Source organism: Physeter macrocephalus, chromosome 8 (genome assembly GCF_002837175.3).
Source record: "Physeter macrocephalus isolate SW-GA chromosome 8, ASM283717v5, whole genome shotgun sequence".
Taxonomy (NCBI): domain Eukaryota; kingdom Metazoa; phylum Chordata; class Mammalia; order Artiodactyla; family Physeteridae; genus Physeter; species Physeter macrocephalus.
The window spans coordinates 16,090,475-16,102,587 of NC_041221.1; the positions used below are offsets into that span (position 1 = coordinate 16,090,475).

The 12,113-nt window shown below is 51.3% G+C and overlaps 1 protein-coding gene across 1 annotated transcript in view; it reads right to left on the minus strand.

The window, feature by feature from the left end:
• Positions 1-373: 373 nt before the first annotated feature.
• The window catches only part of LOC114486774 (uncharacterized), a 37,977-nt gene continuing 26,237 nt past the window's right edge, over positions 374-12,113 (minus strand). Inside the window, exons 16-20 of the mRNA XM_028493318.2 lie at positions 8,848-8,908; positions 6,889-6,923; positions 5,912-6,005; positions 2,739-2,811; positions 374-1,023 (exon numbers count right to left, since the gene is read on the minus strand). Of these exons, the coding sequence (XP_028349119.1) occupies positions 584-1,023; positions 2,739-2,811; positions 5,912-6,005; positions 6,889-6,923; positions 8,848-8,908 (703 nt within the window). The 3' untranslated portion in view covers positions 374-583. The remainder of the gene's footprint in view (positions 1,024-2,738; positions 2,812-5,911; positions 6,006-6,888; positions 6,924-8,847; positions 8,909-12,113) is intronic.

The window sequence follows — 12,113 nt, forward strand, 5'->3', positions numbered from 1 at the left end:
CGGCGGGGTCTGACGGTGGACGGCGGGGTCTGACGGTGGACGGCGGGGTCTGACGGTGGACGGCGGGGTCTGACGGTGGACGGCGGGGTCTGACGGTGGACGGCGGGGTCTGACGGTGGACGGCGGGGTCTGACGGTGGACGGCGGGGTCTGACGGTGGACGGCGGGGTCTGACGGTGGACGGCGGGGTCTGACGGTGGACGGCGGGGTCTGACGGTGGACGGCGGGGTCTGACGGTGGACGGCGGGGTCTGACGGTGGACGGCGGGGTCTGACGGTGGACGGCGGGGTCTGACGGTGGACGGCGGGGTCTGACGGTGGACGGCGGGGTCTGACGGTGGACGGCGGGGTCTGACGGTGGATGGCGGCGTGACCGCGGGGTCTGAAGGTGGACGGCGGGGTCTGACGGTGGACGGCGGGGTCTGACGGTGGACGGCGGGGTCTGACGGTGGACGGCGGGGTCTGACGGTGGATGGCGGGGTCTGCCGGTGGATGGCAGGGCCCAGGTCCCCTCCTAGAATTGGAAATGAGGCCAGACTGTGTGAGCAGGTCTGGAGGGAGGGCGTCCTGGGGGACACGCTTGCTCTACAGAGGCGGAGCAGCCCCGTCCTCGAGCTCCGGGTCCTCAGGCATTACGATCACGGTGGCCCTGGGGGAGCTGCCGGGCTCAGTGGCCTCCTCGGTGCTGCAGCCCTCCTCCACGCTGTTGGCAGGGAGCGCCTTCCTCCCATACTCTTCCTCCTTGATGACGGGCAGGCCCTGGGGCATCTGCATGTACGGCACCTTTGTCCACACACGGGGCACCTCCTGGCACCTCCCGGAGATGTTGAGGACCGTGGACTCCAAGCTCCAGGGCTCCTGGCTGCCGGGGAGGACGTCCCAGCGCCTCTGGGACCACGTGTCCTTTCTGTGGCCATGCAGAGAGGACAGGGGAGAGTGGCTTTCCGGGACCGACTCCACAGGCGGCATACTGGCGGAGAAGGAGCCCTGGAAGGGGCTCTCAGTCGGCGCAGGTCCCTGGGCTCCTGCAGAAAAAGGAGACGTTCCTGTGAGCCCCTCGGAGGGGTGTGTGCAGGGGTGGGGGGCGCCGAGCCCAGGCACGCGGCCCCGCACACGGCACACGGCGCCCCACACGGCGCAGAGCCGGCCGTCGCAGCAAAGACCAGCCTCGGCTCTGTGCACCTCTTGTCCTGCCCTTTTGCATTTCTGAAAGTTTTATTTCGTTCTTCCTCAGATGTGTTTGGTAATTAAAGAATAGTTTTCTGTCCTTCCGAACTTTGCCTTTTATTTCTCTAAACAAAATAAATCCCCATGGTTACTGGTGTTTTCGTCTGATGAGTCCCGAGGCCTCTGTGTCTGCTTCTGCTACGCTTTCTGTGGCTTCTCACTCCAGTGCTGCGTCCCCACGTGAAGTCGGTCACTTCTACCGAGAGCCGCTCGCTTTCTTTGCGGCTCTCTTCGTGATGCCTTTGATGAGGGAGCAGCCAGCAATGAAGGGCGAGTCTCAGGGGGTCTCCGCCCGCCACCCAGGAGGACCCCACCCTCTATGTCACTTCTCAGCGTGGGGGCTCAGGGCATCAGGCCCGGTTCACAAAGTCGGGGACGGCCTGGCGTGCCGAACGGTCAGCAATGATTTTTCTCTTTTCCTCACCCCCCAAGGTTTGAGGCTGATTTTTCCTGTGTCCTTTGGGGCTAGAGAACTGGGGTCCTCTGGCTCCCCTCCACATTTTGGGGGTCCCAGTTTTATGGGACAACTTAACCCATAAAGTTAAGTTGGCTCTGAACCTGGCCTTCTGTTTCCACCTCCTGGACGTCTGTGAAGGTCAAGGTCACCAGGGTTGGCAGGTGCCGGGCTCCTCTCTGGGGTTCTCCTGCCTCTGTCCCAGCCCGAGAACCCCTCACCGCCAGGCTGGCTCCCCCTCACCTTGAGGAGGACCCCACACGCGGGCGCACCTCACCCACCCACGGGGCTCGCCCGTCGGGCGCTCCCCCGTCCGCAGAGCCAGCCCGCGGGCTCGGGCTCGTGGAACAGCCTCCCTCTCCTCCCCGCCCTGCTCCATTGATGCCGTGTTTGCGTTTGTGAGCCTTCAAACCCAGCTTACTGGCATGACGTAACATCAGTTAACCCTTGCGGCCTCCACCTCCCTTCCGGGAGTCGCAGCCTCCGAGTCCTGCACCGAGCGTGCTGAAGAGTGAACAGCTCAGGAGGGTGTCCCGTGTGCCCTACCGGGATGCACACTCATGAGACGACACCGTCATGAACGCTAGTCGGCGAGAGGCTGAGTGGTGAATATTTTCGTAAACCCTGGAAGGATGCGACTCACGAGCAGTGGAGACGCTGCGTGAAATCACTCGCGACCCCGGCAGCGGGAGGTGGAGGAGCCAAGGCGGAGCGTCTGTGGAGCACGCTGGACCTTCTGTTCCAGTCGCCATCCGGACTCTCTGGGGGGACCTGCCCTGTGGGGCCACCATGAGGTCGGCCACCGTCGCTGCTCGGGGTCCACAGCTCGGATCGGCGGCCACAGAAGGATGCCCAGAGCCAGCCCGCGGTCAGGGGAGCAGGGCAAACACGTGGGACATCGGGGGCTGTCTGCGGACGCATCACAGAGACAAGCGTCCCGGCCCTGGGTTTCCACGCTGATTTCTCTCTCCTTTTTTTTTTCCTTTAGAAAATATTTAACTCCGTCGAAAATCACACTTGGGTAGATCTCAACATGACCCAAATGGCCAAGGAGCTTACCTGAAGCTGAGCCTTGGTTTTCCGCCACGTCTCCTTCCATATGCTGCCTTATTTCTTGCTGATCCTTTGCATCCTACAGAAGGAGAAGTAATATGGGACACATGATGCAGTATTTGTTAAACTGCCAAAGGGGACAAAACAGAGTGACAAGAGGATGTTTTAGAGACAGGCAAGCCTGCCTCTCCGCCCCGGATGAGCTCTGAGATGTGGGCAGTCGGTCACCTCTAGAGCCTCAGAGCATTCCTCTCTGTGTGTGGCTAGACCCACCACTGCTTCTGGTGGAGAACGGTGGCTTTTCCTCCCACCTGTGCATCGGGATAAAGACAAGCGTGCTTTGCCTAATGCGTGTGAGGGTCTCATGGAAGCCAAGGAGACCTGTGTGGGTTCCCAGCACGAGAAATGGGGGGAGCCTGGGGCACACACAGGTCATCACAAACCTGGCAACTTCTCCATGTAACTCGCTGCTCTGTGGTGCTGGGGTCTGGCTACCAGGGAGCCCCTAGTGTTTTCCACCCACATCTGAATACAGGCACTCTGTTCCTTGCCCTGGTGCTAACCCGGCCCCGCAGACTGATGACTTTATTGTCCCATGTCTGCCAGCCGGCCAACAGGAAGGGTGACCACAGTTCTCGCCAGACTTGCCAAAGGCTCAGGGATGGTGGTAATTTCAACTTTCAGTGCCCAATGTGGCGTGAACCAGAGACTGGGACTACGCAAAGCTGTTCTTTGAAAACTTGGAAAGACTTACAAGTAAACGTGTCACTAGGAGACTTCTAAAGCAAAACAGCACGTCTCAAATACGCTATAGTCTCCCTTCCCTGATCCAATACTTAAAAATTATAGTCAATATATGAATAGATACATAAAGGGGGAACGATATAACTTCAGGGGAAAACAAGAAGGGAAACCCTCGCTGGGCCAGAAGAGACAACTCCCAAAGAGGAGGAAGCAAATGGGCACAGAAGGACATGGCCAGAGGAGTGTGCTGCGGAAGGTGGGAGAGACCCTCATGGAATCCACCGTGAGGGGGGCAGGGTGCTGCCATGGTTGGGGGGACCCCCGTGGATAACTTGCTGGGACCACTGCAGGCCGAGCAGCCAGGCAAACGACCGCTGCTACAGACCTTCCTGAGTCCGCGGGCAACAACGGGGTGTCTCCCCCAGACGAAAGCACTGGAGCAGTAATCTTGGGAGAGACAGGGCAGCGTGAGAAAAAATACACAGAGAAATGATGCCCAGGAAGCAAAGGCGAGCTGAGGTGTTGCCAAACCATCTAAAACTTCCTGGACCTGGGCGGAAACAAAATATTACTTTGGAATGAAAATAAAAACCGAACAAAGCAGGTATGTGAAGCAGTGGAGGACTGTGGAGTGGAGCTTTGCGGGGAAGGACGCGGCTGACGCCTATGCTGAAGAAGGCTGTGTATCGGAAGTGCAGCAACGGGTTGCTGGGAACAGGGGTGCCAGTCTGCAAGCTCTAGAGGTTCGTCCTCCACCGAGGTAACCCTCATGCTGAACGGAGCTGTCAGTCACCCATCTCACGCTTGGAGACTGAGCCGATGCTGTAACATCTCGGGGGGAGGGAGCGGCTGCCACCCTCTGTTCTTTAGTCCTGCCGCGGCTTCGCTTCGGGCAGAACAACCTTCGTCCCAGAGCAGCTGGCTGAGGCACTCCTCGGGTTCGGGGCTGTGTGTTTCGCTTGGTCTGGCCCTGCCCTGAGGAGCAGGCGCAGGTGCCTGCCTTGGTTTTGGCCCCCTTGGCAGCAAGAGCTTACGTCAGTGCCACCTTCTGGAAGATTTAAAGAGACAGAACCTTTCCCCTCTATTTGCAGCCAGACATTTAAGGAAGTCTTTGTCACGTCACTAGCTGACCACAGAGATAACGGAAGAGAAATTTCAGTGACAAGAAATACACGCTTGGCAAAAATCTATAATCCCCGAGGAGCGAATATGACTTCCAGAGTTACCACATTATAATACTCAGAATATCCAGTTCTCAGCAAAAAATTATGAAACATACAAAGAAACAGGAAGCCCAGATTTTCAAATTAATAGTCAAGGATAGTAAATCGGCTGTCTCAAAAATGCTCAGTGAGGCAGAGGACATCATGGACAAAGAATGAAGGGAGATCAGGAAAATGGTGTATGAACAGATAAGAATATCAATAAAGAGGCAGAAATTAGAAAAAGAAACTAAACGAATTCTGGAGCTGAAAAATACGAAAACCAAAATAAAAAATTCACTGGAGGAGATCAGCATATTTGAGCAGGCAGGAAAAAGGATCAGAAAACTTGACAAAACTGAAATTACCCAGTCTGAGGACCGTAAAGAAAAAAGAATGAAGGAAAGTGGACAGAGGCTGGTGGACCTGTGGGACACCGTCGAAGGTATCAACCTAGGCGTTGTGGGAGTCCCAGGAGGAGGGGAGAGGGGAAGAGAACGGAAAAATACCTGAAGAAATAATGACTGAAAGCTTCCCAAAGATGAAAAGCATCTACAAATCCAAGAAGCTTAACAAACTTCAAGCAAGATAAACGAAACGATCCACACTGAGACATTACAGCCAAATTCTCAGAACCTAAAGAGGGAATTTTGAAGGCGGCAAGAGAGAAGCAACTGATCACAAACAAGGGATCCTCAGTGTGATAAACAGTGATTTCTCAACAGATTCCATGGGGGCCAGGGGTCACTGGGGTGACATAATGTCATGAAGGAAAAAAAAAAATCCCTGCCAACCAAGAATTCTATACACAACAAAAGTATCTTTTAAGAATGATGGAGAAATTAAGACATTTTCAGGTACACAAAGGCTGAGGGAATCGATCACCAGTAGACTTAACACAGTTTACACAGCCCCTCCAAATCCTTCAGGCTAAAATGAAGACATACTGGACAGTCTTTCAAAGCTGCTTGAGGACATCAGGACTCCCACAAGGGCTGCTGGTGGTGCCTCGGTTTTGGGGTCCGTCTGCTTCTATCACACACACACACCGTCCCGCAGCCAAGAACAGCCTTGGGCCCCTTTCTCTGCTGCTCTGCACTCGGCTGGGCTGCCCTGAGCAGCGCTCGCGGGTCGCAGGCCAACCAGCCGTCCTAACCTCAGTCTGGGCAGCCTGGCTTCTACACAGAGCCTTCCTCGGCACTTGGGGCTCAGAGGTCAGTCCCCCGGGCTCACCTGGGGTTGCAGGGAGCTCTCTGGGCCGATGGTCCTGAGGTCGGTCACACCTGACCACCTGGACGGTGGCAGCAGGAACACCTCCCACTTCACTCTGCTGGGGCCGTGGGAAACAGAGTCAGCAGGGAGGCGGGGGGTGGCATGTGGGGGACACGGCAGGAGGCCACGTGCGGTGTCTGAGGGCTGGAGAGGTGCGTGAGCGTGCGCGTGTGTGTGCGTGTGCGTGTTCGGTGGGTGAGATTCAAATAAATTACTTGTTCCTTTTAATTTTTATTTTAAATTGTATTCAGTGACACCGGATGAAAGTGATTGAGCTTGGAGGGTAAGGGTGCAATCTCCAAATGCTTACAACATAGGAAACGTTTTATAAAAGTGGCTTTTTATTTAAAGCTCTCCCTGTTGCTGAGTAAGTTGCTGAGAGTGAGTAATTTACTTTCTGTCAAGTTGTGAGTGTGTTCGTTGTTACACGCTATTCTAAGATGTAAGACTCTCGGGGCCACACACAGTTTTGCCAGGGGACAGAGCATACACTTTAACGCGTGTGCTTGAAACTGGGCCAGGGCCTTTCTAAAGGGCCACTTCCTCCTTTGAGGCGGGAAGGTGGCCAGCGGGCTGGCCCGTGTTCCTGGAAGGCGCACAGACTCAGCGCCCACCGGACTCAGGCCTGCGCCAGGAGGACACCATTGGAGACCGTCGGAAGGGCGTCCTACGTGTCCACAGAGAGAGAAATCAAACGAGCATGACTCATATGTGTCCATTAGCTCAGGTGTCAGTTGTAAAGAAGGCGACAGGGAGAGCTCAGGACCTTCCAGGCTGGGGGACCGCGTGAGTGACAGTGTCAGACAGTGACCTGGATCACTGTATTTTCTATTATGTCCTCCCCCAAATACCCCGTCACAGGTGAACCACTCTACTCAGGAATCTGCGTTAAGAGGAGTATACAGCCCTTTGTCAGGTAGGAAAGCTCACAGACTCACCCCACTGTGGCTGAACTCAGGTTGGCATCCAGTTCCTGTGGGGGGAAAGGAGTAAATGATGATTCATCAAGATAAAAAAGAAGCCCTCGACACGGAGCTTATCTTACACAAAATCCAGCCCATCGTCAGTGGACTTCGAGTAAGGGTACCTCAGGGGCTCCCGGTCCAGGGAAGGCTCTCTGGTGGGTGGTACCCTACCCCCAGTCCTCGGGTTCTGGCCTGAATTGCATCCCCTCCATTTCCAGGTTGAAGTCCTAGCCCCTCGTGCCTTTGTGACTGTATTTGGAAATAGGGCCTTTAGAGCGGCAGTTAATGGGGAATGAGGTCATTAGGGTGTGTCCTAGTCCCCGGTGCCTGGTTTCCTCACATGAGGAGGAGATTAGGATGAAGGCCGTGGGATGGCCAAGGAGAGATGCTCAGGAGAACCAACCTTGACTACACCCTGACTGCAGACTCGTAGCCTCCAGAACTGTCAGAAAATAAAGCGTGTAATTGGGGATGCCTGGCCTCTGCAGCCGCAGCAGAGAAATACGCGGTCACACGTGCACGTGTTTTCACTCCTGTTTGGTGAGGACGGGAGTGGGGCGGCTGGGTCACGGGAAAGCATGTGCTTGACTCCAGGTGCTGCTGGCCTGGGCTGTCTTCCACGTCCTCACCCGCAGGGCACAGGCCTCCCCGTCCTCTGCCTCTTCACGATGCTGGGTATCAGTAAACATTCTGATTACAGCCACGCTGGCGGGTGTGTGGCGATACCTTATTGCAGTTCTAATTTGTACTGCCTCAGTGCCTGGTGATACTGAGCCTCTCTGCATGTGCTTATCTGCTGTCCAGAGATCCCTTGTGGTAAAGAGTTTGTTCAAATCTAACCCTAACCCTAAACTTTGATGACGTCCAATGTATCATTTTTTTCTTTTTCTTCCTTTTTTAACCTAAAACAATTAAATATTTCATGTATTTTTACTCAAAAATCATGCAACCACAGATAACACTTTGGGAAATAGAAAACTAAAAGTTACCCAGAGTTCAATCATTCTCATGCATTTTCTGTCCATCTTTTTTTCCCTATTTATAGGATTTGGTGTTTGTTTTATACAGTTGCGAACATGCTATACATGTAATTTTATGTACTGCCTGTCCCCACTTATTACATCAGAAGCATTTAACTTTATTATTTCATCTTCAAAGCCAGAATTTTCAATTGGCCCATCATCTGTCAGGACTGGATATTCAGCCCATTTTACTTACTCATTCACCTGAATTAGGATTTTTAGATTATTTCAGATTCTTCATTATCATAAACAACGTTACGGTGAACATCTTTGCAATAGAGCTCTGTCCACATTTATGGTTGGATCTTCCCGTTCATGGTAAGAAACAGAGGCGTGCTCCCACGTGCTGGGTGCTGTGCTAGCGGAGCATCTCTGCAATCGTCACCAACAAACTCAGAGGTTTGCACAGGAGTAGACATGCACAGGGCTCCCTGCCCAGGTAACCAGCAGAACTGGGTTGAACCCAGGAAGCCTTAGAGTCTATTTGCATTCTCAGGAGTGCAATTCCTGGTACCAAAAGTTTATTAATAGGTTTACCCAAAGGGAAGACCTTCTAAAATAAACCTTATGATCTAATGTGCATCCTGGTGACTGTACTTGGAATTTGCTGAGAGAGTAGATCTCAAGGTTCTCTCTCTCACACACAAGGTGACGACATGAGATTGTACACGCGTGCCATTGTTCTCTTTCATAGACAGTGCTTTTGGCGTCGTATGGAAGAAAACTTTGCCTCACACAAGATCTGGATGCCCGTCTGGATGTAAGAATGGACGCGGGAACATTCCGTTAGAGTAGCAGCCCCGGAAACACTACAAATGTTTACGACAAGCGAGTCAAACAGGCAACTCCTGCGCTGTGCCGTCCTCCCCCGGGTCCCTGAGTCCGGCCCCTGGCCCCGCGCCGCGCTTACCAGCCCCGAGGAGCTCTCGCCTAGGGTGCTGATGGTGGAGTCCTGTTCTGTGAGCTTCACTCTGGTGGGACATACAGAAGGAAGAAAGGACACGTATCAGCAAATGTGGACTTTTGGGGGCTCAGAATGGGCTGTGAGAGGCTGCGCGACCGTTCAAGGCTCAGAGAGAGAGCAGCTCTGCTGAGCCCTGGAGTCCGGCCTCTGACGCTGAGAGAGAACAGATGCCTCCTCTTTTAAGCCCCCTAGTTTGTGAGGATTTGTTGCACCGGACCTAAAACGAACACAAAAGCATCGTGTTGAATCATCCACGTGGGCCCAGGGTAATCATCTGAGCCTCCAAAAACGGAGAACCCAGGAAGAAGAGTTCAGAGAGGTTTGAACGTAAGAAGAACTTCAACTGCCATCGCTGACTTGCGATTCAGGGGGAGGAGAGGAGGTGAGAAGTGAATTCTGTCACTGTCCCCAGTGGGCTTGGAAGTGGATCCTCCCCCAGAACCCCCAGGGATGAACGAAACCTGGGGACACACGGTTGCTGTCTGTGGGGTGCAGAGAAGAGACCCAGTTTCATTCGACCAGGTTTCTGCCCCAAGGAAACTATGAGATAGTAAGTGTTGATGTGTGTCTTCACGTGTAAGATCTTATTCCTTGTTCATATTCTCATCCCATCCATTTAACATTCGTAACAGATAAACAGTCCAGAAGAAATACTCTTTAGAAATTGGTACGATAACCACTGCTAGAGCAAGAGACACTTCGTAAAGTCCTCCGTGAGGTTTTCCGTTACAACTTGCCCACAGGACACCGTCACATCCACGGGCACGGATGGGGCGCACCTCTTCCTCTGGCAGGTGTCACCCGACTTAGATATTTCCCCTGGTCTCTGTGGGCCGAGATCCGACCTGCTCTATCAGGGTCAGCCGCAGCAGTGACGCTGGGAATGGCCCTCAAAAGGGCCGATTTCCTCAACTGGATCCAAACTACTATGTTACCCTAGAAACATCTTCTGCCACAAAAAAGACTACTGGTAATGTATTTCCCATCTCATCTAGAGGATTTGTAACTTACATTGTACTTGTATCACACTTTACCCATCATTAACCCTTTCATTAAATAATGCTAGCTCCTTTTCCAGTTGGAGGGGTAGAGCCTGGATTGGAAAAGAAAAAGAATACGGTAAAGATGGTAAAGACGCATATGATACAGGTCCAAGGTAGAAGAAAAAGTCCTTTTTCTTTTAACAGAATGAACTTCACAATACATGAGGCTCCTAAGGAATTGTATACGATCGTTATTTTATAAAATAAAACATTATGTATACAATGCACAGAAAAAGTATTAGAAGGGAAGACTTAAAAGATACAAATCACAATTCCAGCCGTAGTCATTGGCGGGTGGGGGACTCTTGAGTGTCTTTTGTTTTTATACCGGGAATTCTGTATTTCCAAATTTTCTATAATAAACGTGCATTGATTTGGAAATCTGCAAAAAAACTTTTTGCGGTGAAAGTTTACCATCCTGGTTCCAGTTAAGTTTCTATCATTCTTACCAGAAAAGGATAAAAGAGAAACGTTCTCAGAGTCTCCTTAAAGCGTCATGGTTAGATGACGCTGTGAAGTGAAATTCGTAGTGACTTGGATTTACATGATAGTCTTGCCAGTCAGATTTCTCAGGAGGTCCGTTCAGAAGAAAACTTATTGGGTTGTTTGAAAGAGAAGGATCCTTTTACACTAAATCGTATTTACTGGCTGATTGTTAGACTAAGCAAAAGTCGAAGTAACTCTCAGCATCTGAGAAACTGCCTAGTGGTGCATTTCTTCTAAGCTCCCCTTTCCCGGTCCAGGGAACCTCTGGATCTCCATCCTGCTGGATGCAGGATGGAGAGAAGAGTGACCCACAGGGGCACAGCCCCAGCGCTCCCCGTCCCCTGCTCCCAGCACGTCCCTCCAGAAGCGGGGGGGCTGCACTTCTGGCCCCTTTTCCACAGAGGAGAGATGAATCTAGGCTTCCCTGTGCTTCCACATGGAGCAGTGATGCTGCAGTGATGCTGGGAAGAAGCACTGGTCCCTCCCAAGTGAAGGCGACACCAACCCCAAACCCAGGTGTCTTGGAACTGGACAAAATCATTTCAAAGTTTATCTGGAAAAATAAATGTGTAAGAATTGTCAAAAATTTTGAAAAATGAAAACATCTTGATAGGAATTTGTCTAACAGGGAATAATAGGATGCTGCAGTAGAAAGAGATAAATGGGGCAGAAGCAGGCGTCCAGGGTGAGTGCAGATGGGTCCAGACACTAAAGAGAGAGCGTCTCACTTCCACGGGGAAGGTGGGCTACTTAATAAATGAGGTGGCAACCAACAGTTATATCGTTGGGATAAAATGACTTTGTTACCTGTCTCACTGTAGGCAAAAATCAAGATGGCCTGAGAATCAAAATGTAAAGAAAGCAAATAAAAACTACGAAAATATTAGAAAGACTATTGGAGGATATTTGTAGAAACTGAGAGTAAGGAAGGCTTTTAAAAGCAAGACAAAAGAAAATTTTGACAAATTCAGCTTCAGAAAAATTTGTGACCTCTACATTGCACAAGACACAATAAAGAAATTTTATAAAATGACAGACTGGATGAAATATATTTGAAACACACAGAACAAAGAATTAATCAATATCTTCAGTAGGCAAAGAGCTCTTAAAATTGCTAAGAAATATACAAATACCCCAGTATAAAAATGGGGAAAATATGTGAAAACCTAATGCAATGCACACAAGAGAAATTATATAATGGTCAAAACAGCTGAAATGATGTACTTTCCCACTGGTATTAAGAGGGATGCACATAGAAACAATTACTTGGTTTTATTTGGATAAATATACTGTTAGTATCCTATTGAAAACTTTGAGGAAATTGATGGAAGTGTGAATTACTCTAACTTTGGGGAAAGTAATCATGAAGATCTAGGAAGATTTAAAGTGCACAGCCAAGCCCTTTGCCCTATGGATGTCCTACAGAAATAAAACCAACTGTACCTAACAATATTGGCACAAAGTCGCTTCCAGTAAACTGTCCGAAAAAGCCAAAGCTGGACATAACCTCAGGGTCTGCCGGGGGATAGCTGACGAATTCACGGTCTATCCATGGAAGAGGATGACTTTCCTGACGAGAAGGAATCACGTCTATGTGCAGTGTCACAAAAGCCATCCACGATATACCACGGGGGGTATAAGACAGGGAGCTGCAGACTGACAGGTATGGCGTGATTTGATCTT